The sequence below is a fragment of the Pristis pectinata genome, chromosome 2 (genome assembly GCF_009764475.1).
Source record: "Pristis pectinata isolate sPriPec2 chromosome 2, sPriPec2.1.pri, whole genome shotgun sequence".
Lineage (NCBI taxonomy): Eukaryota > Metazoa > Chordata > Chondrichthyes > Rhinopristiformes > Pristidae > Pristis > Pristis pectinata.
In genome coordinates this window covers 5,933,772-5,961,157 of record NC_067406.1, presented here as the reverse complement: position 1 = coordinate 5,961,157, position 27,386 = coordinate 5,933,772, and the positions used below count along the sequence as shown (strand labels likewise).

The following is a 27,386-nucleotide window of genomic DNA, read 5'->3' as shown; positions in this document are numbered from 1 at the left end:
GGTGGCCAGAATTGAACCCGGGTCACTGGCGCTGTAATAGTGTTACGCTAACCGCTACACGATTTCCCTCCAAGCCACACAGCACCCTGACCAGGAAGTATGTTGTTGGTCCTTCACATGACAGGGTCTAAGTGCTGGTACAGCAATGTGGAAGCCCCTTCACAGTCGCAGTAATGGAAAAGACAGATCATCTTGCCCTTGCTGTTCGTGGGATCTTGCTCTGCACAAATCGCCGTCCCCGTTTCCCTCACTTACAACAGTGACTGCATTTCGAAAGGTTACTAAAGATGCACTGGTCTTCATCAATAGAGGCATGGGCTATAAAAGCAGGGATGCTGAGCCCATTATAAAACACTGCTACAGCCTCAGCTGGAGAACTGTGTTCAGTGCGGTTGGCTCATTACAGGAAGGCTGTTAGAGTGGCTCAGTAAAGGTTGACGGGAATGGTTGCTAGGAATAGGGACTACAATTTACAAGGATAGATGGAAAGGCTGGGACTTTTTGCTTCAGAGGAGAGAAGGCTAAGGATGATATTTAATGATTAGGGGTCTGTACAGAGTGGATGGCAGGAGACTGTTCCCTGGGCAACTGCTTTGCCAAGCACCTTCACTCCATCCGCTGAGGTTGCCTGGATCTCCGGGTGCCCAGCCATTTTAATTCTCTTCCCCATTCCCTCACTGACCTGCCTGTCCTCGGCCTCCTCCACTGCCAGGGTGAGGCCACACCCAAACTGGAGGAACAGCACCTCACCTTCCCCCTGAGGAGTCTACAACCCAATGGCATTAACGTTGAACTCTCCAACTTGCAGTAAACTGCTCCCCCTCTGTCCCTTTACTCTCTCCTCCTGACCTACTCAGCCCCCATCACCCTCGCTCTCTATCTCCCTCCCCTCCTCTACCCTCCTCATCCGCCAATCACCCACAGACTCCTCCCACTGCCCTCCCCACCTCCCTCACGATTCCACCTTCGTCTCCTATCAGTTTCCATTACCTGTTGTCACCTCCACCTGTCACCTCCCAGCCTCTGTCGCTATCTCCTCTCTCCCCTCCTCCTCCATCCGCCTATCGTCCCTCCTCACCTGGATCCACCCGTCACCCGCCAGCTCTTGTTTCACCCCTTCCCTCCACCTCTTTCTACTGACTATCTCCCCTCTATATTTCAGTCCAAATGAAGGGTCACCACCGGACACGCCGACTGTCCATTTCCCTCCATTGATGCCGCCTGACCCGCTGAGTTCCTCCAACATTTTGGGAGTTGCTGCAGTAGACTGTTGCCATTGGTAGACAGATCAAGGACCAGAGGTCAGAGACATCAGGTAAAGGGGGAAGGGAATTAAGAGACACATTAGGAAAAGCTACTTTGAGATGGACTCTGACCTCACGATCTACCTTGTTGTGACCTTGCACCTTATTGCACTGCACTTTCTCTGTAGCTGTGACACTTTACTCTGTACTGTAATTGTTTTTTCCTGTACTACATCAATGCACTCTGTACTAACTCCATGTAACTGCACTGTGTAATGAATTGACCTGTATGATCGGTATACAAGACAGGCTTTTCACTGTACCTCGGTACAAGTGACAATAATAAACCAAAACCAATACCAAAACACTAAAAGGCCTGGATAGCGTGGACGTGGAGAGGATGTTTCCATCAGTGGGAGAGACCAGGATCCGAGGGCACAGCCTCAGAATAAAGGGACATCCCTTTAGAATGGAGATAAGGAGGAATTTCTTCAGCCAGAGGGTGGTGAATCTGTGGAATTCGTTGCCACGGAGGGCTGTGGAGGCCAAGTCATTGGGTGTATTTAAGGCAGAGATTGATAGGTTCTTGATTGGTAAGGGGGTTAAGGGTTAAAGGTGCAAGGGCTTTTCTCTTTGGAGAGATGGAGGATGAGAGGTGACTTGATAGAGGTGTACAAGATGATAAGAGGCATAGATCGAGTGGACAGTCAGAGACTTTTTCCCAAGGCGACAATGGCTAACATGAGGGGGCATAATTTTAAGGTGATTGGAAGAAGGTATAAGGGGGATGTCGGGGTGAGTTTTTACACAGAGAGTGGTGGGTGCGTGGAACGCACTGCTGGCAGAGGTTGTGGGGGCAGATATATTAGGGACATTTAAGACACACATGAATGATAGAAAAATAGGGGGCTCTGTGGGAGGGAAGTGTTAGATGGATCTTAGAGCAGGATAAAATGTCGGCACAACATTGTGGGCTGAAGGGCCTGTACTGTGCTGTAATGTTCTATGTTACGGGGAGGTGGGAGAAGGGGATTGAAAGAAAAAAAAATCAGCCATGATTGAATGGTGGAGCAGACTCGATGGGCTGAATGGCCTAATTCTGCTCCCATGTCTTACAGTCTCTGGTCAGAGGGTGCCTGGAATCTGGCATGAACCGACTGCAGACATGGTGGAGGCAGCTCCAAATGTGGCCTTCGAGAGGGAGTTAGACAAATGTCCAGCGAAGAAAAACTTTCAAGGCTCTGGCAGTGGAAGCAGCAGGTTGCTCTGGTGGAGAGCCAGCACGGACATGCAGGGCCTAATGGCCTCCTGTGCTGTAACCCTTCCATGATTCTCTGACCCACTGGCTGTGAAATGTTGGGGGAGTCCTGCAGACCCTCTCGAAAGGGAAGTCTTTCCTTCAGTGAAGCATTGAGCTCACAGTTCTCACCGACTGAACGCTGTGAAGTTAGTGTGAATACTTTTTCTGTTATGGCTCATTCTCACCAAAGTACACACTCACGCACACAGATACACCCACACACACACTCTCAAACATCATTCATACCTGCATGCTCATGCACTCCCACACTTACACACACACTCACGCACACACATACATGCACAAGACACACAATCACTCAGCCACCCAACATACACCTGCCTGACCTCTCTCCTCAGCTTTCACAGTGAGCAGTTTAGAGTCGACATTTGCCCAGTCCCTGGCAATAATCCTTTAGTGGTCCTTTCAAACCTTATGTTCAAGAGCTTACCTTTGGTAATTGCTTTATTAATTGGTAAATTATTGTCACATGTACCGGGGTACAGTGAAAAACTTTGTTTTGCATGCCATCCATACAGACCATTTCATCACATCAGGCATTGAGGGAGTACAAGGGAAAACAATAACAGAATGCAGAATAAAGTATTACAGTTACAGAGAAAGTGCAGTGCAGACAGACAATAAGGTGCAAGGCCATAACGAGGTAGATTGTGAGGTCAAGACTCCATCTGATTGTACGAGGGAACCGTTCAAAAGTCTTATAACAGTGAGATAGAAGCTGTCCTTGAACCTGGCGGTACGTGCTTTCAGGCTTTTTTCTGCCCGATGGGAGGGGGGAGAAGAGAGAACGTCTAGGATGGGTGGGGTCTTTGATAATGTCGGCTGCTTTACTGAAGCAGTGAGAAGTGTAGACAGAGTCCATGGAGGGGAGGCTGGTTTCCATGATGTGCTGAGCTGTGTCCACAACTCTCTGCAGTTTCTTGTGGTCCCAGGCAGAGCAGTTGCCATACCAAGGCATGATGCATCCAGAAAGGCTGCTTTCTATAGTGCATCCATAAAATTTGGTCAGGGTCAAAGGGGATATGCCAAATTTCTTTAGCCTCCTTCCTTAGAAGTAGAGGCACTGATGAGCTTTCTTGGCCGTGGCGCCTACATGGTTGGACCAGGACAGGCTGTTGGTGATGTTCACTCCTAGGAACTTAAAACTCTCAACTCTCTTGACCTCAGTGCCATTGATGTAAACAGTGGTCTGTGCACTGCCACCCCCCCCCCCCCCACCTTCCTGAAGTCAATGACCAGCTCTTTTGTTTTGCTGACATTGAGGGAAAGGGACCATGATGAGGCAGATTAAACGATCAAGAGTTCATCTTTATTGTACAAGAGAACTGTTGAAGCAAGCTTGCGTTAAACATCTCCAACTATGCAGCACTCCCTAAGTAGCTCATTTTACTGTCAGACTGGAGTCGATTGAATATGACTGTATTCTGCTAACTGACTCTCAGCCAGGTACATGGATAGAAAAGGTTTAGAGGGACGTGGGTCGAATGGGCTTAGCTTGGATGGGAATCTTGACCAGTTGGGCCAAAGGGTATCAGTGCTGTATGTCCCAGGGAAGAGAGTTCGGATAGCTCTGAGGGCTTGTATCAGTGAGAATCTGTAAGTTAATCAAAATGTTCATAAAGCTATAAGCTTCCCTTGCAGCTCCCAGTGTACCCTTGGTCTCTCATCCTAATCTCAGTTTTAAAGCTCAGTCTTGTGTTGACTCTCCACGACATCCTCCCAACATTGGTATTGGTATTGGTTTATTATTGTCACTTGTACCGAGGTGCAGTGTAAAACTTGTCTTGCATACCAATCGTACAGATCAATTCATTACACAGTGCAGTCACATTGGGTTAGTACAGAGTGCATTGATGTAGTACAGGTAAAAACAATAACAGTACAGAGTAAAGTGTCACAGCTACAGAGAAAGTGCAGTGCAATAAGGTGCAAGGTCACAATGAGGTAGGTCGTGAGGCCAGAGTCCATCTCATCGTATGAGGGAACCGTTCAATAGTCTTATCACAGTGGGGTAGAAGCTGTCCTTGAGCCTGGTGGTACGTGCCCTCAGGCTCCTGTATCTTCTACCTGATGGAAGAGGAGAGAAGGGAGAATGTCCCAGGTGGGTGGGGTCTTTGATTATGCTGGCTGCTTCACCAAGGCAGCGAGAGGTATTGACAGAGTCCAACATGTAACCTCCTGCAGCCTTACCTCCTCTGTCTAAGCTTCTCCAGTGCAGGGAGCCAGACATTCCTGCCCGTTATCACTGCTCTGGCAGCCGTGCCTTTGCCTGTCGGGACCCAACCCTCTGGAATTCCCTCCTCAAACCTCCCTCACCCCTTCTCTGAGAGCATCTCATCTTGTTCACACTCGGCTTATTAATTTTGAGACGAGAGACTGCAGATGTTGGAATCTGGAGCAACAACCAAGATGCTGGAGGAACTCAGCGGGTCAGGCAGCGTCTGTGTGGGGGGAGGCGGGAAGGATGATTGTTGGTTCGAGTCAAGACACTGCATCAGGACGGGGGTCTCAGCCCCAAATGCCGACTGTCCCTTTGCCTCCACAGATGTTGCCTGACACCGAGTGCCTCCAGCAGATCGTTTCTTTTTGGTGTTAACTTTTATTGATAACCTTTCTTCCTCCCCCCCCCCCCGTTCATGGGAGCTGGGTTTGCCAACAGGACCACATTCATTGCCCGTGCCCAATTGGCCTTGAGAAGATGGTGGTGAGCTACCTTCTTAAACCGCTGCAGTCCTTCTGGTACAGGTGCTCCCACTGTGCTGTTGGGGAGCGTTGCAGGATATTCGGTGGCATGCAAAAGTTTGGGCACCCCTGGTCAAAATTTCTGTTACTGTGAATAGCTAAGCGAGTAAAAGATGACCTGATTTCCAAAAGGCATAAAGTTAAAGATCACACATTTCTTTAATATTTTAAGCAAGATTACTTTTTTATTTCCATCTTTTACAGTTTCAAAATAACAAAAAAGGAAAATGGCCCGAAGCAAAAGTTTGGGTACCCTGCATGGTCAGTACTTAGTAACACCCCCTTTGGCAAGTATCACAGCTTGTAAACACTTTCTGTAGCCAGCTAAGAGCCTTTCAATTCTTGTTTGGGGGACTTTCGCCCATTCTTCCTTGCAAAAGGCTTCTAGTTCTGTGAGATTCTTGGGCCGTCTTGCATGCACTGCTCTTTTGAGGTCTATCCACAGATTTTCAATGATGTTTAGCTCGGGGGACTGTGAGGGCCACGGCAAAACCTTCAGCTTGTGCCTCTTGAGGTAGTCCATTGTGGATCTTGAGGTGAGTTTAGGATCGTTATCCTGTTGTAGAAGCCATCCTCTTTTCATCTTCAGCTTTTTTTTAAAAGAGTGTGATGTTTGCTTCCAGAATTTGCTGGTATTTAATTGAATTCATTTTTCCCTCTACCAGTGAAATGTTCCCCGTGCCACTGGCTGCAACACAAGCCCAAAGCATGATTGACCCACCCCCGTGCTTAACAGTTGGAGAGGTGTTCTTTTCGTGAAATTCTGCACCCTTTTTTCTCCAAACATACCTTTGCTCTTTGCGGCCAGAAAGTTCTATTTTAACTTCATCAGTCCACAGGACTTGTTTCCAAAATGCACCAGGCTTGTTTAGATGTTTCTTTGCAAACTTCTGACACTGAATTTTGTGGTGAACTTTGCTATCTTTTTATAGCCTTCTCCTGCTTTGTGGGCATCATTTATTTTAATTTTCAGAGTGCTAGACAGCTGCTTAGAGGAGCCCATGGCTGCTGATTGTTAAGACAAGGTTTGAGGAGTCAGGGTATTTATAAAGCTTTGAAATTTGCATCACCTGGCCTTTCCAAACAATGACTGAACAAGCCATAGCCCTAATAAGCTAATTAAGGTCTGCGATCTTGGTAAAGTTATCCGAGCGCCCAAATCTCTTGGGGTGCCCAAACTTTTGCATGGTGCTCCTTTCCTTTTCTCCCCCCCCACTCTAAAATTGTACAAAACAAAAACAATAATCTTGCTTAAAATGTTGAAAAGAATGTTTCATCTTTAACTTTATGACTTTTGGAGATCAGTTCATCTTCTACTGCAAGAGAAATTTTGACCAGGGTGCCCAAACTTTTGCATGCCACTGTAGACCCAGTGACAATGAGGAAAGAGAAATGCATCTCTTTTTAGGACAAGTATATAGTTTCATGCAAATTGTTGCAGCAGCTTTATGACAGATGGGCACTGATACAGTAAGCAGCAGGGAGATACAGGAGACTGCAGATACCAGAACTCAGCCGGTCAAGTAGCATCCGTGGGGGGGAAAATGGACAATCGACATTGAGTCAAGACTCTCCATCTAGACTAAGGGGAGAAGATGGTCAGTATAAAGAGGTGGGGGGAAGGGGAGGAGCAAGAGCTGGCAGGTGATGGGTGGATTCAGGTGAGGAGGGGTGGAGGACAGAGGGGGAGGTGATAGGTGGCTACAGATGGGGGGAGTCTAATAGGAGACTGAGGAGCATGGAATATGGGGAAGGCAGGTGGGAATAATGTGGGAGGGGACCCGGGGGGGGGGGGGGGGGGGGGGAGTGTGTGGGTGATGGACAGATGGAGTGGATAAAGGGAAAGAAACTGGGTGATGGGGGGGCTGGGGTGGGTATAGGGGAAACAGGATAAAATCAGGAGGAAGAGCAATATAAAGCAGGAGCAGTTTACCTGAAATTGGAGAGTTCAATGCCATTGGGTTGTAGATTTCCCAGCAGGGAATACCAGGTGTTCTGCTAGTTTGCACTTAGCCTCAACCTGGCAGTGGAGGAGGCAGAGAACAGGTAGGTCAGTGTGGGAAATTGGGAGGGGAATTAAAGTGTTATGGATAAGCAAGAGAAAAAAGGATCCCTGTGCAATTTTCCACAGCACAGCAGGTGGAGCCAACACCAGTGTTGCCTCTCCTTGCCCCCGATTTTCTGAATTATACACTGCACATTCCAACTGGGTCACCAGGAGGCGCGGTGCTCACGTCCACCATCTGCCGCCAAACAATTAAAGAACCAGTCACCCAGTCCTCAATATGCCATTTTATTAACCTCCAAGTAAACAATATAAATTCTTCCTGCTCTGCAGCATACAGAAGTGACACCATTATATAAATAAAAATTAAACTGGTCTCTTCATTTTAAAAAAAAATCTTAAAAAAAGAAAAAAGGCCATTCTCTGAACAATTTACAACAAATTCTGGTGAATATATTTACAGTTAATATCTTTAAGATTAATGGACTGCTTAAAAGCGACATTCCTTTTTTTAATCTCCTCTGCAGCTTAATTGCAAAAAATACAAATTCATTATAAAATCCAAAAAATACCATTACAAACCTTTAAGAAATGGCAGTTTTATAAACTGGTTATTTACTGATTGATAGTTTTGTTTTGATACAAACTCAAATAAATGCACGTCCCAAGCAGTAACATTCTTGAGGTAGCCCCCTCCAAATCAGTATTTAACATACATTACACACAAGTACGTATTTACAAATTACAATTCTAGAACTTTTAAATCTGCTTTGGTAAATTAAACACAATCAGGAAACTCCATTGTGCAGTCCCGCTAGAAAAGAATTCTAACTGGTAACAAAAAATTGTACATTCACTACATTTTCCTCGATATATTTGGCCTAGGTTTAAACAGAAGATTTAAGATTGCATGTTATTCAGAGTTAAAAATCGTGCCCTTTTCAACACCTCTTGAAATTAATCTTGCTTTAAGACGAATTCAGCTGATGAGATTTAATTAGTAAGCATTCTCCTTCCCTCGCACCCCCACCCAAACACCCATCCCCCAGGTCCTAAAGAGTGGGATTATCTCCAAATATACCCTTGTCCCTTTTTAGTACAGTTCAATGATAAAAATAATTCGCGGGCAGAACTCAAGGACATGTTCAGTTGAACTGATCGCCATACAGAAGTTACAGGAAAGTTCTTGCCCGTCAGAACTCCGCAGATCCTGCAAGATATTTGATTCCACGTCAGTAATCTTCTGAAGTTTAAAAAGAGCCTTTAAAACTCAGCAACTGCTTCTCTTAAATAAGACCGAGCGACAGTTCAAATTCCTTCATTCCAACGTAAGGGCTTAATTTAAATATCTCAACTCCAGCATTCCTGCAAAAAGGGACTCGTTCAACTTTCCGCCGAGGTTTGGGTAGGACGGGTAATGTACGAAGGTTAAACCCCAGTGAAACACAAGGTCTTTCCACATTCCTCAATATCACTGGCTTTCAATTACAAAACACTTTAAGGAGCGAGGGGGCAAAAAAAATACAAGGCAAAAAGAGCAGAATTTTCCCCAAGCATTGGATCCATTAGCATTAAGATCTGGAAGGTGTTCAGAGTTGATTTTGCAGCCAGCTTATTTTTGAACAAGAGTTTCTGGGAGGAGTTGGGAAGAAACCAGAAACAGATATCTCCTGGTTCCCTACTGCATGGACCTCCCTAGAAGACCTTGACCCTCTTGCCTCCTCCAACGGCCCTGCCCCCCTTCAACACCCTCTGCTGGGGCTGGTCTTTGGAGAGGGGGCAGTACTTGATGGTGTGCGCATTGTCCCCGTTGGCGTTGCACAGGGGGCAAGTGTACGCCCTCAGGATGGGGCAAACCACCCTACCGTCAGAGGTCTTCAGGACGTGGGATCCGTAGACGTCCTCGGGTGCCCCGTTGTTCCGGCAGAAGACGCAGATCCTGGGCTCTTGCTTGGCTCGGCTGCCAGGCTTCCTGGACACCCTCCTGTCTGCCCCCAGTAAGTCCAGGGAGCAGAAGGGGTCCAGAAGCATCTCGGCTTCCAGCTGCCCACGGACAGGGGGTAGGGGCTGGAAGGGATTGAAGAGGGGGAAATTCTCCTCCAGGTCCAAGAAGCCTCTCCGGGGGCTAGGGGAACAATAGCAATCCAAAGCCCCATTGCCATTCCCCAAGCAGGGACAGTATGGGTCGCTCAAGCCCAGAGTGGCCTTCAAGGATTCGGTTATGGAATTGGGAGACCCAGGTCCCTTCCGACGGTTCTTCGTGACCAGTGTAGACAGACCCAGGTAGTCATTCCAGAAGTTAAAGGTGCAGTCGTAGCCACCACCGGGGCGCAGGTAGCTGGTGTTCAGGAAATCCATGGCAACTTCTGGTGTCTTCCAATTCCACTCAGGCTCCTGGTCATAAGATGGGAAAACAGGGCGCAGCTCGTCCCGACCCCGCAAAAAGCCAACCTCTCTCTCCCCTGCTGCTCCCGCCTCCCGAGCCAGCCCAGCGCTCAATGAGCCTCTGTGTTTATAGCCAGGGGGGTGGAGCCGAGGAGGGGCGCCTTACTTCACTCTTCCAAGTTTATGGTCTGTACACATTCCTGCAGGGAGAGTCGGAAAAAGGGCACTGGATCATGAATAAAGTGACCTGGAGTGTTTGTGTATCTGTGTATCTGTGTGTGTCTCTGTTTGTGTATCTGTGTGTGTGTGTGTATCTATGTGTCTGTATTCTGTGTGTGTGTTTCTGTGTATCTGTGTGTCTGTGTATCTCTCTGAGTGTATCTGTGTGTGTGTCTCTGTGTATCTGTGTGTGTGTGCAACTGTATGTGTATGTGTGTGTCTCTGTTTGTGTATCTGTCTGAGTGTCTGTATCTCTGTGTGTTTGTCTGTATGTGTGCATCTGTGTCTCTGAATGTCTGTACGTGTTTCTGTTTGTGTGCCTCTGTGTCACTGTGTGTCTGTGTACATCTGTCTGTGTTTGTGTGCATCTGTGTGTATGTGGCTGTGTGTGTGTGTGTGTGTGTGTGTGTGTGTGTGTGTGTGTGTGTATGTGTGTGTGTGTAGGGAGATGCTGTTCCCATCGATGTATAGTTCATGGGCCAAGGGACATAGATTTAATATGATGGACAGAAGGCACAGGGGAGATGTGAGGAGAAACTGACATAGAGTCACAGAAACATAGAAATGTACAGCGCAGAAACGGGCCCTTTCCCCCAGCGTCCATGTGAGACCTGATGCCCTTCCCCCCAGTGTCCATGTGAAGGCTGATGCCCATCTACACGAATCCCGTTTGCTCACATCTGGCCCGTATCCTCGACTCCTCTCCTGTCCAACTCCCTGTCCAAACGCCCTTTAAACATTGTAATTGTCTCTGCTTCACCACCTCCTCTGGCAGCTTGTTCCACACACCCACCACCCTCTGTGTGAAAAACCTACCCCTCAGATCACCTTTAAATTTCTCCCTTCTCACCTTAAACCTGTGCCCTCTCATTCTAGACCCGCCTGCCCCGGGGAAAGGATTCTGAGTGTCAATCCCCCTAATAATTTTGAAAACCTCCATATCGTACTTGTACCTCTAGGGATATGGACCAAACACAGGCAAGTAGGGGTATCTCAGGAAGGCAACAGAGTTGTAACCCTATAACTCAATGACTCCATGACACCAACACATTAGGGCTAATTTACAACGGTCAATTAACCTACCGACCTGCCTGTCTTTGGGACATGGGAGGAAACAGGGGCACTTGGAGGAAGCCTGAGGGCACATACCACCAGGCTCAAGGACAGCTTCTACTCCACTGTGATAAGACTATTGAACAGTTCCCTTATATGATGAAATGGACTCTGACTTCACGATCTACCTTGTTGTGACCTTGCACCTTATTGCACTGCACTTTCTCTGTAGCTGTGACACTTTACTCTGTACTGTTGTTGTTTTTACCTGCACTACCTCAATGCACTCTCTACTAACACAATGTAACTGCACTGTGTAATGAATTGACCTGTACGAATGGTACGCAAGACAAGTTTTTTACTGTACCTCAGTACAAGTGACAATAATAAACCAATACCAATACTAAATCCACATGTTCAGAGCCAGAATCAGGTTTATTATCACTGACTTATATGCCATGAAATGTGTTGTTCTGCGGCAGCAGTACAGTGCAAAGACATAAACTTACTATAAATTACAAAATAAATAGATAGTGCAAAATAAAAGAATGACAGGATAATGTTCATGGGTTCAATCCCCGTTCAGAAATCAGATGGCAGAGGGGAAGAAGCTGTTTCTAAATCGCTGAGTGTGGATCTACACAGAGAGAATGTGACAGACACACACAGCACCAGACGTCAGGACTGAACCTGGGTCTCTGGCACTGAGAGGGAGTGGCTTCACCAGTTGCACCCCCCTGTCACCCTACACATGGAGTACTTGTGATATGGAACTTACTGTCTGAAACGGCATGGGAATAGGATCGAAAAGATTGCTATACAGCATGAACTCAGTGGGCTGAATGGCCTTCTGTGCAGAAATGGTTCCTAGATCTGTTTCTAATGGTGTGTGTGTGTGTGTGTGTGTGTGTGTGTGTATGTGTGTGTGTGTGTGTGTGTGTGTGTTCGCGTGCGTGCCTGGGCATTTGTAAGTGATCCCAATATCTCCTGTGTTGTGAGTTAGTCAACAAACACAGGCTTGACTATGAGGGCATGAGTGTCAGTGAAATCAAGTCAAGTCAAGTTTATTGTCATCTCCACAAGTACAGTGAGGTACAGGTACAATGAAAAACTTGCTTGCAGCAGCATCACAGGCACGTAGGTACAGACAACACACAGAACATAAATTATACATAAATTATAGAAGATGCTGAAGAAAGAGAAGAAAGTGTGCAAAACAAGACATGAGTGCAAAAAGTTCACACTCAGAGACAAGTCCATGGCAGTGCAAGAGGTGGTGCGTAGTGTTCCATTGCTGAGGTAGGGTTACAGTTGTGCAGGTCGGTTCAAGGTCGGGAAGTAGCTGATCCTGAACCTGGTGGTGTGGGACTTCAGGCTTCAGGAGTGTTGGGGGGGGGGGGGGAAGCTCTGGATGGGTTGGATTGAGCTCTTGTTTGGGAGAGCCTCCCCCAGAGTCACCTCCATCTGAAGTGCCTGGACTGGAATTTCTATCTGCAAACTATGGCATTCCACCCCAACAGCTGCCCAATCAATCCCTATCCTTGTATTCCAGCTCCGGATTTTCCACCTGCCCTTCGCCGAGTGCAGAAATGTCAGTCTCATCAAAGGGCTTCTAAAGAAGGTCCAGACTGCGAGACGCTGGAGAGGGTCATGTGGGACGGGCAGGTGACCAATCAGATGCTGCAGCATCCACTTCTTTCTTGCTTTGGTATCTTTGGGGGTGTGAGGGAGATGGAGAGATCTCTCAACGTTGGGCATTTCATCTCCCTTCTCCTCTGCTGTGTTGAGGCTGGCCTGCGAGCAGATGGATGAATGGTTTGCCTTTGTGCACCTGAAAACACAGTGCAAAGTGCAGACACTGTGCAGTGTCACAATCAACACCTCTGATGCAAAGTTAACCACATTTTAAGGGTCTACCCTCCCACAGTTAATCCTTGATGTTATTTGGCTGTTGAGATAACAAACTTTGCTTTAAAACGGCAAACAATCTGCTGGAGGAACTCAGCGGGTCATAGAACCATAGAAAACTACAGCACAGAAAACAGGCCATTTGGCCCTTCTAGTCTGTGCTGACTTTATTCCGCTAGTCCCATTGACCTGCACCCAGTCCATAACCCTCCAGATCTCTCCCGTCCATATATCCATTCAATTTATTCTTAAAACTTAAGAGTGAGCCTGCATTTACCATGTCAGATGGCAGCCCATTCCACACTCCCACCACTATCTGAGTGAAGAAGTTCCCACAATGTTCCCCCTAAACCTTTCCCCTTTCACCCTAAAGCCATGTCCTCTTGTACTTATCTCTCCTAATCTAGGTGGAAAGAGCCTACTCGCATTAACTCTGTCTATACCCCTCATAATTTTGTAAACTTCCATCAAATCTCCCCTTATTCTTCTACGCTCCAAGGAATAAAGTCCTAACCAATCTTTCCCTTTAACTCAACTCCTGAAGACCCAGCAACATTCTAGTAAATCTCCTCTGCACTCTTTCAATCTTACTGATATCCTTCCTATAGTTAGGTGACCAGAACTGCACACAATTTGGGTCAAGCAGCATCTGTGGCGGGAAAGGAATTATTGATGTTTCGGGTCGAAAACCTGCCTCAGGACTCTTTCACTCTGTTTGGCCCTTATCCCTCTAAACCTTTCCTATCCGTGTACCTGCCCGTGTCTTTTAAATGTTGTTAATGTTCCTGCCTCACCCACATCCTCTGGCAGCTCGTTCCATATACGGACCACTCTCTGGATGAAAAAGTTGCCCGCAGGTTCCTATTAAATCTCTCCCCTCTCACCCTAAACCCACGTTCTTGATTCCCCAACACTGGGAAAAAGACTGTGCACATTCACCCTGTCTATGCCCCTCATGATTTTATACACCTCTATAAGATCACCCCCTCATTCTTCTATGCCCCAATAAATAAAATTCCAACCTGCTCAAACCTCTCTCCATAACTCAGTCCCTCGTGTCCCGGCAACACCCTCGTAAATCTCCTCTGCACTCTTTCCAGCTTAATGGCATCTATAGAGAAAGTGCAGTGCAGGTAGACAATAAGGTGCAAGGGCCATTACAAGGTAGATTGAGAGAACAAGAGTTCATCTTTATCATACAAGAGGTCCGCTCAAGAGCCTTGTAACAGTGGGTTAGAAGCTGTCCTTGAGACTGGTGGTACGTGTTCTCAAGCTTTTTATGGGAAAGGGGAGAAGAGAGAATGTCCAGGGTGGGTGGGGTCTTTGATTATGTTGGTTGCCTTACCGAGGCAGCGAGAAGTGTAGACAGAGTCCACGGAGGGGAGGCTGGTTTCCGTGATGTGCTGAGCTGTGTCCACAAGTCTCTGCAGTTTCTTGCGGTCCTGGGCAGAGCAGTTGCCATACCAAGCTGTGATGCATCTGGATAGGATGCTTTCTATGGTGCATATACCTTATGTTGGTGAGGGTCATCGGGGACATGTCGAATTTCCTCAGCCTTCTGAGGAAATAGAGGTGCTGGTGTGCCTTCTTGGCTATAGCATCCACATGGGTGGACCAGGACCTAGTCGGAGGCTATTCGACCCATCTGATGCATACTGTCTCCCAGTAGAGCAATCCCAACAGCCCTTCAGTCTGTTCCCTCTCACATGCCCAGCATCTCCCCTTTTATTAGAGTCACAGAGCCATACAGCACGGAAACAGGCCCTTCGGCCCAACTGGTCCATGCTGACCAAGCTGCCCCATCCAAACTACTCCCAGTTCCCAGCATCTGGCCCATGACCTTCTAAACCTATTCCTTTGCCATTTACCTACACAAGGGGTCATTTACAATTCACCCACCAACCCGCACTTCTTTGGGATGTGGAAGGAAACCGGAGCACCCGGGGGAAACCCACACGGTCACGGGGGAGCGTGCAAACTCCACGCAGTTGGAGTTTCAGACGACTAACCCAGGTCAAATCTCGAAGCGGCAATTTGAGAATCTGAATTTAAAATTTGGAGGTGAATTGGTGGGGTCAGAGAAACCGTTGGATTATCACTTCACTGATGGCCCTCGGGGTGAGACCTACACCTCCATAGCACCAAGCCTGTCCTGTGCACCATGCCAGACCACCCATTTCTGAGTCGCATGGAATAATCAGTGCACACCCAGGCCATTTGGCCTTTGCTGTTGTCCACTCCACACAGGTCTGCCTTCTCCTACCCCTCTGCTCCTCACCCTATCTAAGTATCATTCCGTTCATAGAGCATAGAACAGAACAGGGCAGGAACAGGCCCTTCGGCCCACAATGTCTGTGCCAAACATGATGCCAAAGTAAACTAACTCTCTTCTGCCTGCACACAATCCATACCACTCCAATCCATGTGTCTGTCTAACAGCCTGTTAAACGTCACTGTCGTATCTGCTTCCACCACCCCCGGCAGCCCGTTCCAGGCACCCACCACCCTCTGTGTAAAAAACTTGCCCCAGGCATCTCCTTTGAACTTTCCCCCTCTCACCTTAAGTTCATGCCCTCTGGTATTAGACCTTTCCTCTCTCTCGATTTCTCTCCCTTTCCTTCTCTCCTTTCTCTTGATATCTCTCTCAGCCTCACTTTCACTCTCCCTCACTTTCCCTCCTCTCCCTCTCTCTCTTTCACCCTCTCTCTTTCACCCTCTCTCTCTCCCTCTCTCTCTCCCTCTCTCTCTCTCCCTCTCTCTCTCTCCCTCTCGCTCTCTCTCTCCCTCTCTCTCTCCCTCTCTCTCTCTCCCTCTCTCTCCCTCTCTCCCTCTCTCTCTCCCTCTCTCTCTCCCTCTCTCTCTCTTCCTCTCTCCCTCTCTCTCTCCCTCTCTCCCTCTCTCTCGCTCTCTCTCTCCCTCTCTCTCTCCCTCTCTCTCTCTCTCCCTCTCTCCCTCTCTCCCTCTCTCCCTCTCTCTCTCCCTCTCTCTCTCTCCCTCTCTCTCTCTCCCTCTCTCTCCCTCTCTCTCTCCCTCTCTCCCTCTCTCTCTCTCTCCCCCCCCACACCTTTTCTCTCTCCCCCTCTCCCTCCCTCTTTCTCTGCCTCTCTCTTCCGATCCTGGCTGATGCAGAACAGCCAAACCTACCCTCCCACCGAGCACCAAGGCACAAACAGCAGAATCTCTTCGCTGCCTCAGTGCCTGCAAGTTCCCAGCACGAGTTGCCATGACAACACTGCACTGTTATACAGAGACCCAAAGAATAAGGCAAGCTAAGTCCTTACCCACCTGACTTCCTCACCCTCCAATTACTTGTATTTGTTCCCAGGAGATGGATATCACCAACATTTATTTCCCGAGCACTCTCACCTTGCAGAGACGGCGATGTAACCAGCTTCAGTGCAGCTCAATGTCTCTGCTGTCAGAACCGCAACCTCACGGCGCCCGAGACTCCGGTTTGTGTAGTCTCCACGTTTCCTCCGGGTGCTCCGGCTTCGAATCATAGAATCATAGAACAGAACAGTACAATACAGGCCCTTCAGCCCACCATGTTGTGCTGAGCTTTAAACCTCGCCTAAGACTATCTAACCCCTTCCTCCCACATATCCCCCTATTTTAAATTCCTCCATATGCTTACCTATCAATCTCTTGAATTTGACCAATGTACCTGCCTCCACCACCGCCCAGGCAGCGCATTCCATGCCCCAACCACTCTCTGGGTAAAAAAACCTCCCTCTGATATCTCCCTTGAACTTCCCACCCATTACTTTAAAGCCATGTCCTCTTGTATTGAGCATTGGTGCCCTGGGAAAGAGGCGCTGGCTGTCTACTCTATATATTCCCCTTAATATTTTGTACACTTCTATCATGTCTCCTCGCATCCTCCTTCTCTCCAAAGAATAAAGCCCCAGCTCCCTTCGTATCTCCTCATAATGCGTACTCTCTAAACCAGGCAGCGTCTTGGTAAATCTCCTTTGCACCCTTTCCAACACCTCCACCTCCCAAAGGCAATCTGCTGGAGGAACTCAGCGGGTCGAGCAGTGTCTGTGGGGGGAAAGGGACTGTCGACATTTCGGGTCGAGACCCTGCATCAGGTCCTGAGGCACAAGGATCCTGAGACAAGGTTTCTGAGAGCAAAGGTGACCCCTGCCTTTGTGAGCAGTGATATCACTTGTGTGAGCCTGGGCTTGTGATTTGCTGGGAAAACTCTGCTGGAGGACTTGAATCTCTAACACTAAAACCCACACCCAAGCACCACTCACCCATACAGGTACTAAATTGGTCGACATGATATTTGTCTGCAGAATGCCATTTTCTGAGTGCCACATAGATGAATTACTCGGCCTAAGTCCCCATCCAAATGAATCAGAATCAGACTTAGATGACGTGAAATTTGTTGTTTTGCAACGGCAGTAGAGTGCAAGACATAAAATTACTATAAATTACAAAAGTAAATAAATAGTGCAAAAAAAGGGAATAACGAGGTAGTGTTCATGGGTTCATGGACAGTTCAGAAATCTGCTGGCAGAGGGGAAGAAACTGTTCCTGAATTGTTGAGTGTGGGTCTTCAGGCTCCTGTACCTGGGCAGGCACAGTAGTGTAGCAGTTAGCGTAACACTATTACAGCGCCAGTGACCAGGGTTCAATTCCGGCCGCTGTCTGTAAAGAATTTGTACGTTCTCCCCATGTGTCTGCGTGGGTTTCCTCGAGGTGCTCAGGTTTCCTCCCACATTCCAAAGACATATGGGTTAGGAAGTTGTTGGCATGCTATGTTGGCGCCGGAAGCGTGGCAACACTTGTGGGCTGCCCACAGATCACTCTATGCAAAAGAGGTATTTCACTGTGTGTTTCGATGTACATGTGACCAATAAAGAAATCTTATCTTATCTTATCTTCCCCGATGGTAGTAATGTGAAGAGGGCATGTCCCGGATGGTGAGGGACCCTAATGATGGATGCCGCATTCTTGAGGCACCGTCTCTTGAAGATGTCCTCGATGGTGGCGAGGGTTGTGCCTGTGATGGAGCTGGCTGAGTCTACAACCCTCTGCAGCCTCTTGCGATCCTGTGCATTGGAGCCTCCACACCAGGCGGTGATGCAACCAGTCAGAATGCTCTCCACCGTACATCTGTATGAATTTGTAAGAAGTTGGATTGTTACAATTAGTCCCACTTCCCCACTAATACCCTCATTTCCCCTCTCATCCTGCTGCCAATTATTTTCAATCCTCTCTGATTTTTGACCCCTCTGCGAAGGGAAACTATTTACCTAGGCCCCTCGGAATTTTATAAAGCTCAATTAAGTCTTTTCTCAAGCTTCCCCGTTCCAAACAAAATAAACCCAGCTTATCCAATCTTTCCTCGGAGTTACAATTTTCCAGTCACAACAACATCCTGTGCAAACACATCTTTCCTGTAACGGAAAGAGGGAATACTGGAAACACTCAGCAGGTCAGGCAGCATCTGTAAGGAGAGAAAACCAGTTAACGCTTCAGGTACTGGACCCTTCACCAGAACTGGGAAGGAGAGAAACACAAGTTAGTTTCAGGTCAATCCAGAGTAGGACTTTCACAGTGGACGGTAGGGCCCTGGGGAGTGTTGGGGAGAGTGGCCTAGGAGTGCAAGTACATAGTTCCCTGAAGGTGGCGTCACAGGTAGACAGGGTGGTGAAGAAGGCGTTTGGCATGTTGGCCTTCATCAGTCAAGGCATTGAGTATAGGATTTGGGATGTTATGTTGCAGTTGTACAAGTCGTTGGTGAGGCCACACTTGGAGTATTATGTACAGTTTTGGTCACCCTGACATAGGAAAGATGTTATTAAACTAGAAAGAGAGCAGAAAAGATTTACTAGGATGTTGCCTGGTCTTGGGGGCCTGAATTACAGGAAGGGGTTGCAGAGGCTAAGACTTTATTCTATATCAACGTACAGGACGTTGGTGAGGTTGCACCTGCAGTGTTGTGTACAGGTCACCCTGTTATAGGAAAGACGTCATTAAGCTGGAAAGAGTGCAGAGAAGGTTTATGAGAGTGTTCCCAGGACTCAAGGGCCTGAGTTATAGGGAGAGGTTGGCAGGCTAGGAGTGTAGGAGACTGAGGGATGACCTTATAGAGGTGTATTAAATCATGAGGGGCATAGACATGGTGAATGCACGTAGTCTTTATCCCAGGGAAAGGGAACCACAAACAAGAGTGTGTAGGTTTAAGGTGAGAGGGGAAAGATTTAAAAGGGATGTGAGGAGCAACTTTTTCACGCAGAGGGTGGTGCGTATTTGGAACGAGCTGCCAGAGGAAGTGGTTGAGGCAGGTACAATAACAACATTTAACAGACATTTGGACAGGCACATGGATAGGAAAGGTTCAGAGGGATTTGGGCCTAACGTGGGCAAATGGGACTAGCTGAGGTCGACGTCCTGGTTGGTATGGAAGGGCCTGTTTCTGTGCTGTGTTACTCTTTGACTCTATGAGAAACATCACCAATGTTTTAAAAAAATGTTTTAATATCAATGGTTGCTAAAAGGGCGACTCTAGAAACTTGCAAAAGTTTTAGATATTTAGATGTTTATTTATTAGTCACATGTACATCGAAACACACAGTAAAGTGCATCATTTGCGTAGAGTGTTCTGGGGGCAGCCCGCAAGTGTCGCCACGCTTCCGGTGCCAACATAGCATGCCCACAACTTCCTAACCCGTACATCTTTGGAATGTGGGAGGAAACCGGAGCACCCGGAGGAAACCCACGCAGACACTGGGAGAACGTACAAACTCCTCACAGACAGCAGCCGGAATTGTCGCTGGTGCTGTAATAGCGTTATGCTAACCGCTACATTAGGAAGCTCATATCAGAGTCATTTTCTGGGAACTGCCAACCGCTTGGATCAATGAGGAGACCAAGGGAGCACCTTCACCAGAAGGGAAGCTAAGGTTGAGGAAGGTACCTCAATATCACCAACTCAAGGGCAATTAGGGACAGGCAATCAATGCTGGCCTTGCCAGAGATGCCCCAATCCAATGAATGAATACAAATTGTCTCTCGTAACTGGCAGGTAAACCTCTGCACCTTCTCAAAGCCTCCTGCACCACTGGACCCAATGATCGGTCAAGCTTTAACTGAACAACTCTGCTTTTATGTTCTCATCTTATCTTAGCTCTCTACTTATTAAATCCAGGATATCTTTTGGCTGCCCCACTGATTTCCCATTCAACAGTTGTGTTGACTTAGAACATGGAACATAGAACATAGAACATAGAACAGTACAGCACAGAACAGGCCCTTCGGCCCACTTCGCTGTGCCGACATAGCTATTCCCTCCTACCTACAGAATGCCCATGTCCCTCTATTTTCCTCTCATTCATGTGCCCATCCAAGCCCCTTTTAAAATCCCCCAATGAATTTGCCTCCACCACTCTATCAGGCAACGCATTCCAGGCATCCACCACTGTCTCAGTAAAAAAATACCCCTCACGTCTGTTCTGAACCTACCCTCCTCACCTTAAATACATGCCCTCTGGTATTGGATCGCTCAATAATGGGAAAAGGATATTGCTTGTCCACCCTATCTATGCCCCTCATAATTTTATACACTTCCAACAGATCACCTCTCAGCCTCTGCTGCTCCAGAGAAAAGAGCCCAAGTTTGTCTGGCCTCTCCTGATAGCACATGCCCTCTAATCCAGGCAGCATCCTAGTAAACCTCCTCTGCACCCCCTCTAAAGCCTCAACATCCCTCCTGGAGTGAGGTGACCAGAATTGCACGCAATACTCTAAATGTGGCCTAACCAGAGTCCTATAGAGATGCATCATAACTTCTTGACTCCTGTACTCAATACCCCGATTAATAAATGCAAGCATTCCATAAGCCTCCTTAACCACCCTGTCTTGTATTAATTTTAAAACTAACTTTCTGAAAGAAGAAAGAAGGAATCATGTCCAGAGGATTCTATGACGTTGGTGAGGCCACATTTGGAATGTTGTGTTCAGTTTGGGTCACTCTGCTATAGGAAAGATGCCATTAAGCTGGAAAGAGGAGCTTTACAAGGATGTTTCTGGGAGTAGAGGGACTGAGTTATGGAGGGAAGCTGAGCAAGTTAAGACTTTATTCATTGGAGCATAGTAGAATTAGGGGCGATCTTATAGAGGTGTATAAAATCTTGTGGGGCATGGACAGGGCGAATGCACACAGTCTTTTTCCCAGGGTTGGGGAATCAGGTTTAAGGTGAGAAGGGAGAGATTTAATAGGAACCTGTGGGGTAACTTTTTCACCTGGAGAATGATCCGTATATGGAACGAGCTGCCAGAGGAAGTGGTTGAAACAGGTACAATAACAACATTTATAAAACACTTGGACAGGTACATGGATTGGAAACGTTTAGAGGGATCTGGATCAAATGCGGGCAAAGGGACTAGCTTAGATGGGAATCTTGGTCAGCGTGGACCAGTTGGGTTGACTGCCTGTTTCCCTGCTGTATGACTCTGTGACTGAGGCAGGATTTCACCGAAATTCAATCCACCAAGAGCTTCCTTACTTACAGAGCTTGAGGGTAGATTAGAGGAGAAAGAGGGATTGCCCATTAGAGGTTCTGAAATCTATGAAGGGGTTTGATGCCGAGGATGTGAAGGAAACATTTCCCTTAGTGGGGAACAGGAGATGAAGGACGGCTTGGATGCAGGAGGGTCACCCATAAGTCCAACCGTGGATCCGGGGAAACCTCTGGACCCAGAGCACTCAGAGCCATGTTGTGTGGCTGAGAGAAGTTAAACAGAAGCTTATGTTTTTGCTCTGACAGAGGGCCAGCATGGAAATGATGGGACAAATGGCCTCCTTCTCTGCGGTAACTATCCTTTGCTTCTGTGCAAAAACAAAACAAAACTGCCACAGAGTTCTGACGAGGGATCTCCAACCTGATGCATTCGCTCTGGTTCTCTCTCCACAGATGCTGCCTGACCTGTTGAGTGTTTCCAACATTTGCTGTCTTTGTTTCAGATTTCCAGTTTTCTTAATTTTTATTTGCTGCATTCTTCCATAAACTGCCTTTATCTGAGTTAAACACATCCCTGGGCTATTGATCTAGATATGGGTGTTCAAATCCCAGCAAGGCATCCAGGGACTGAAATTCAAGTGGTTAAATAAATCCAGAGTAAAAAACAGGCTGGTGGCAGTAACAGTGATAATGAAGCTGCAGAGTTGTCACAGCAACCCATGGCGGTGTTTCCAAGTATGGGCATAGTGCTTTCATTGGCTCAGGGAGTCTGTCATGTGATCTACCTAACTTGCAAGAGTAACAAGAGCAGATAATCTGGAGCAGCCATCAGCTCTACTTCATCAGGAGTTTGAGGAGATTTAGTTTATCACCAAAAGGCTCTTGCAAAATTTCTACCCATGTACAGTGGAGAGCATTCTGACTGGTTGCATCAAGATAAGATAAGATATCTTTATTAGTCACATGTACATTGAAACACACAGTGAAATGCATCTTTTGCGTAGAGTGTTCTGGGGGCAGCCCGCAAGTGTCACCACGCTTCCAGCACCAACATAGCACCCCCGCAACTTCCTAACCCGTACATCTTTGGAATGTGGGAGGAAACCGGAGCACCCGGAGGAAACCCACGCAGACACGGGGAGAACGTACAAACTCCTTACAGACAGTGGCCGGATTTGAACCCGGGTCGCTGGCGCTGTAAAGCATTGTTCTAACCACTATGCTACCGTGCCATATATGGGGGCTCCAATGTGCAGGATCGCAAGAGGCTGCAGAGGGTTGTAGACTCAGCCAGCTCCATCACGGGCGTAACCCTCCCCGTCACCGAGGACATCTTCAAGAGGTCACAAGATCACAAGACAAGGGAGCAGAAGTAGGCCATTCAGCCCATCGAGTCTGCTCCAAAGAAAAGGGGGAAAAAAGAAAAGGAATGAAAAATGGGGGGGGCAATGAAAAAAAAGCTATTCTAACCCCAATTTTCGCCCTTATCCCCATATCCCTTGATACCTTGACTAACTAGATATCTATCTATCTCTTCCTTAAACGCCTCCAATGATCTAGCCTCCACAGCTGTACGTGGCAAGGAATTCCATAAATTCACTACCCTCTAGCTAAAGAAATTTCTCCTCATCTCTGCTTTAAACCTGAACCCTCTAATTCTAAGATTGTGCCCTCTGGTCCTGGACTCACCCACCAAGGGAAACAGCTTGACCACATCTACTCTGTCCAGTCCTTTCAACATTTTAAATGTTTCTATAAAGTCCCCTCTCATTCTTCTGTACTCCAGTGAGTACAATCCAAGAGCCAACAAACACTCATCATACGTAAGCACGCCTCAAGAAAGTGGCATCCTTCATTAAGGACCCTTACCATCCAGGACATGCCCTCTTCACGTTACTACCATCAGGGAGTAGGTACAGGAACCTGAAGACCCACACTCAATGGTTCAGGAACAGTTTCTTCCCCTCCGCCATCAGATTTCTGAATGGTCCATGAACACTATCTCATTATTCCCCTTTTGCACTATTTATTTATTTTTGTAACTTATAGTAATTTTTATGTCTTTATGTCTTGCACTGTGCTGCTGCTGCAAAACAGCAAATTTCACGACACATGTGGGAGGGAAGGGTTAGATAGATCTTAGAGCAGGATAAAATGTCAGCACAACATTGTGGGCCGAAGGGCCAGTACTGTGCGGTAATGTTCTATGTTCTATATGTCAGTGATAATAAACCTGATTCTCATTCTGATTCTGATTTAGCTTGCAGGAGCCCCTTTTAATCCAATATGATTGACAGCAACATTGATTTATGTGACACTTATCAAACACGTCCATATATACCTCTTCAACCACATTTCCCTCATTGACCCTCATTGCAGGGTAAACCATTCATATCTAGTCCACGTTCATTGTTCCCTGAAAGTGGTAACACAGGTCGATAGACTGGTGAAGATAGCATATGACATGGTTGCCTTCAGAGGCTGGGGCTCAGAATATAATTGGGGCTTTATGCCTTCAGAGGTTGAGGCTCAGAATATAATTGGGGCTTATGTGCAGTTCTGGTCACCACCCTATAGGGAGGATGTGATTGCACTGGAGAGAGTGCAGAGGAGATTCACCAGGGTGTTGCCTGGATTGGAGGACTTTAGTTGTGTGGAGAGACTAGACGGGCTGGGACTGTTTTTCCTGGAGCGAAGGAGGCTGAGGGGTGACCTGACAGAGGAGTACAAAATTTTGAGAGGCATAGATAGGGATGTCAAAAACAAGAGGGCACAGGTATAAGGTGAGAGGAAGGAGTTTTAAAGGGGATCTGAGGGGTAAGCTTTTCACACAGAGAGTGGTTGATAGCTGGAACACACTGCCAGAGGAGGTGGTGAGACCAGATAAGATGATATTTATTTATTGGTCACATGTACATTGAAACACACAGTGAAATACATCTTTTTGCGTTACTGAGAATATGCTGGGGGCAGCCCGCAAGTGTCGCCACGCTTCCGGCGCCAACATAGCATGCCCACGACTTCCTAACCCGTACGTCTTTGGAATGTGGGAGGAAACCGGAGCACCCGGAGGAAACCCACGCAGACACGGGGAGAACGTACAAACTCCTGACAGACAGTGGCGGGAATTGAACTCGGGACGCTGGCGCTGTAATGGCGTTACGCTAACCATTATACGACAATCACTATGTTTAAGAGGCATTTAGGCAGATGCTTTAGTCAAGGCACAGAAGGGTTCAGTCCTAATGTCGTCCAGTGGGATTTGTGTGAACACAAGATGCTAGGATCTAAAGAAAAAAACAAATTGCAGGAGGAACTCAGCGGGTCAGGCAGCATCCGTGGAGGGAAATGGACAGTCAACATTTCGGCTTGAGACCAGATACCTGGACTGGTCCAGATGAAGGATCCCCACCCGAAATGTCGACAGTCCATTTCCCTCTGCAGATGTTGCCCGACCGGCTGGGATTAGTGTAGATCGGCAAAATGGTTGGTATAGACAGGACGGGCCGAAGGGCCCATTTCTGTGCTGTACCACTCGATGAGTGTAAAACCTGTTTGTTTCAAGCCACAATCAGTTCCTCGTGCATTGAAAGCCCAGGCAGAATAGGAATTGGATAAGTTAGAGAGGCATGGAGTTTGGGGGAAGGTGGACCGGAATGGTCGAACCACACCAATCGCAGTGGTTCTACAAGTAGATACAATAGTCAGGCTCTGAGCTTACACTCACTCAAGGAGTTGCTGACTCCACCCACCGTGGACATTCTCTCTTCTCCTTCCTCCCATCAGGGAGAAGATACAAAAGCCTGGAAGCACGTACCACCAGGCTCAAGGACAGCTTCTACCCCGCTGTTATAAGACTTCTGAACAATCCCCTAGTGCGATGAGATGGAGTCCTGACCTCACAATCTACCTCGTAATGGCCCTTGCACCTCATTGTCTGCCTGCACTGCACTTTCTCTGTAACTGTGACACTTTATTCTGCATTCTGTTGTTGTTTTCCCTTGTACTACCTCAATGCACTGTTGCAATGAAATGATCTGTATGGATAGCACGCAAGACAAAGTTTTTCACTGTATCTTGGGACATGTGACAATAATAAACCAATTTACCAAACTCGCAACTTCCACCAAAGCAGCAGATGCACAGGAACACCACCACATGCATGTCCTCCTCCAAGCCACACCAGGACATACATTGCTGGTCCTTCATATCACTGGGTCTAAGTACTGGAACTCCCTCCCCAACAGCTCTGTGGGAGCCCCTTCACAGTAGCAGTATTGGAAATCTTGACTTGGCTGTTTATGGGATCTTGCTCTGCTCAACTTGCTGCTCCTGTTCCCCTCATTTACAGCAGTGACTGCATTTCATAAGGTTATTAAGACGCACTGGCCTTAGGGTGTTCAGGGTGTATAATACACACTGACCTTGTCGGCCCTGTCCACACCCTATAATGAATGAATTAAAACATAAAGGTTGCCCCAGGGACACTCCCGGATAAGACTTGACGCTGACCCACATAAGGAACATTAGGAGACGCTGCAAGTGTTTGATGAGAGAGTGTTTCAAAGCATCTTAAAAGAAGATAGAGATGTGGAGAGGTTCAGGAAGGGGAATTCAGAATTCAGAACTTTATGAGAGCAAGTTCTCTTTCCGCACTTTGCCTGTGAAGATTAAACTCTGTTTATTTCCATGTTGGGTTTATCAGTGTAATATCCATTTATAGCCTCTGCTATTTTTGTATTTTCCCACATGGGAGCTTTCTCTCCACACCTCCTCTGTCCAACCCAGTCACAGTTTTAAAGACTTCAGTCCAATCCAAACAGGCCATTGGTGAGCAGGTTCTTGGTAAGTAAGTGCTGCTTGATAGCTCTGTCGGAAAGAGTACAGTGCTGGTGCACTAGTTAAGTTACTGGAGTAATAAGTCCAAGACATAGGGCAGCAGAGCAAAGAGTTCAAACCCCACCACAGCAGCTGTTAGTAATGTGGATTTTAAAAAAATGGCTTAACAATGATGACGACAGAACTACAGAACTACTGAATAGTCATTAAAAACCCATCTGGTTCACTCTGAACATGTTGATTCTGAAATGAGTCACAAACCCACACTGCTGCTTTGCATCTCCTTTGTTGGAATTAACACTGGTTCAGTCACCTGACATTGACCTTGGCACCAGAATCAGACATGGCAAGGTTGCTCCTTACGTGGTCCATCTCACAAACATCTGTGATCGGTCAAATGCACAGAATCTGACCTTCCAGACAATGTGCCAGGCTCCTGGGTGTGTCCTGTCCTAAACGTAGGACCCACCAGAAGGGGTGGCTCAGTGGTGTACGGGTGGGAGGGATTACCTTTGGAGTCCTCAACATTGACTCCAGACATCATGAAGTTTCATGGCAATGGGTCAAGCACGGGCAAGGTGACCTCCTGATGACCACCTACCATCTCCCTTGGGAGGTGAATAAAAGCCCATCCATGTTGAACAGCATCGGGAAGAAGAACATGAGATAGGAAGGGCACAAAATGTACTCTGGCTGGAGACTTCAATGTCCACAGTAAGAGTGGTTTAGGATCTCCACCACAGAGCACGATGGCATTTCTACATACATGTACTTGTGCATATGACATTAAAATCGGCACAACTTGACTTGGCTTGACTTGTCTGACCCCTGAAGGACATGGTTGACAGCTTGGGTCAGTGGCAGCGAGTGAACCAGACCAAGGGATAAACCCATTTGACCACATCTTCAGTAATCTACCTGTGGCAGACGTATCCATCCAGGACTGTTACTGCACCAGGAACAGGTCCCAGTTACTGCCCCGGGGACAGGAGCCAGTCACTGCCCTGGGGACAGGTCCCAGTCACTGCCCCTGGAACAGGACCGAGTCACTGCCCCAGGAACAGGTCCGATTTACTGCCCCAGGAACAGGACCCAGGAGCTGATGACGGAGCTTGTTGACAGTGCACCAGTCGAAGAACTGGTGCAGTAAAGGTCCTTAAATGTAGAGCTGTGAGACACCCTGTGAGATGATAAGA

The 27,386-nt window shown here is 47.4% G+C and overlaps 1 protein-coding gene and 1 long non-coding RNA gene across 2 annotated transcripts; both read right to left on the bottom strand.

The window, feature by feature from the left end:
• Positions 1 to 7,584: 7,584 nt before the first annotated feature.
• Positions 7,585 to 9,781, bottom strand: nanos1 (nanos homolog 1). Its single transcript, XM_052038929.1, has one exon. The coding sequence runs from the start codon at positions 9,668 to 9,670 to the stop codon at positions 9,008 to 9,010; it is 663 nt and encodes a 220-aa protein (XP_051894889.1). The 5' UTR covers positions 9,671 to 9,781; the 3' UTR covers positions 7,585 to 9,007.
• A 4,185-nt stretch (positions 9,782 to 13,966) lies between these two features.
• LOC127583190 (uncharacterized) lies at positions 13,967 to 16,544 on the bottom strand. Its single transcript, XR_007958226.1, has 3 exons — positions 16,512 to 16,544; positions 16,163 to 16,366; positions 13,967 to 13,988 (listed from the first exon to the last, which is right to left on the bottom strand). It is a non-coding gene; the product is annotated as an uncharacterized LOC127583190 (long non-coding RNA).
• Positions 16,545 to 27,386: the final 10,842 nt, after the last annotated feature.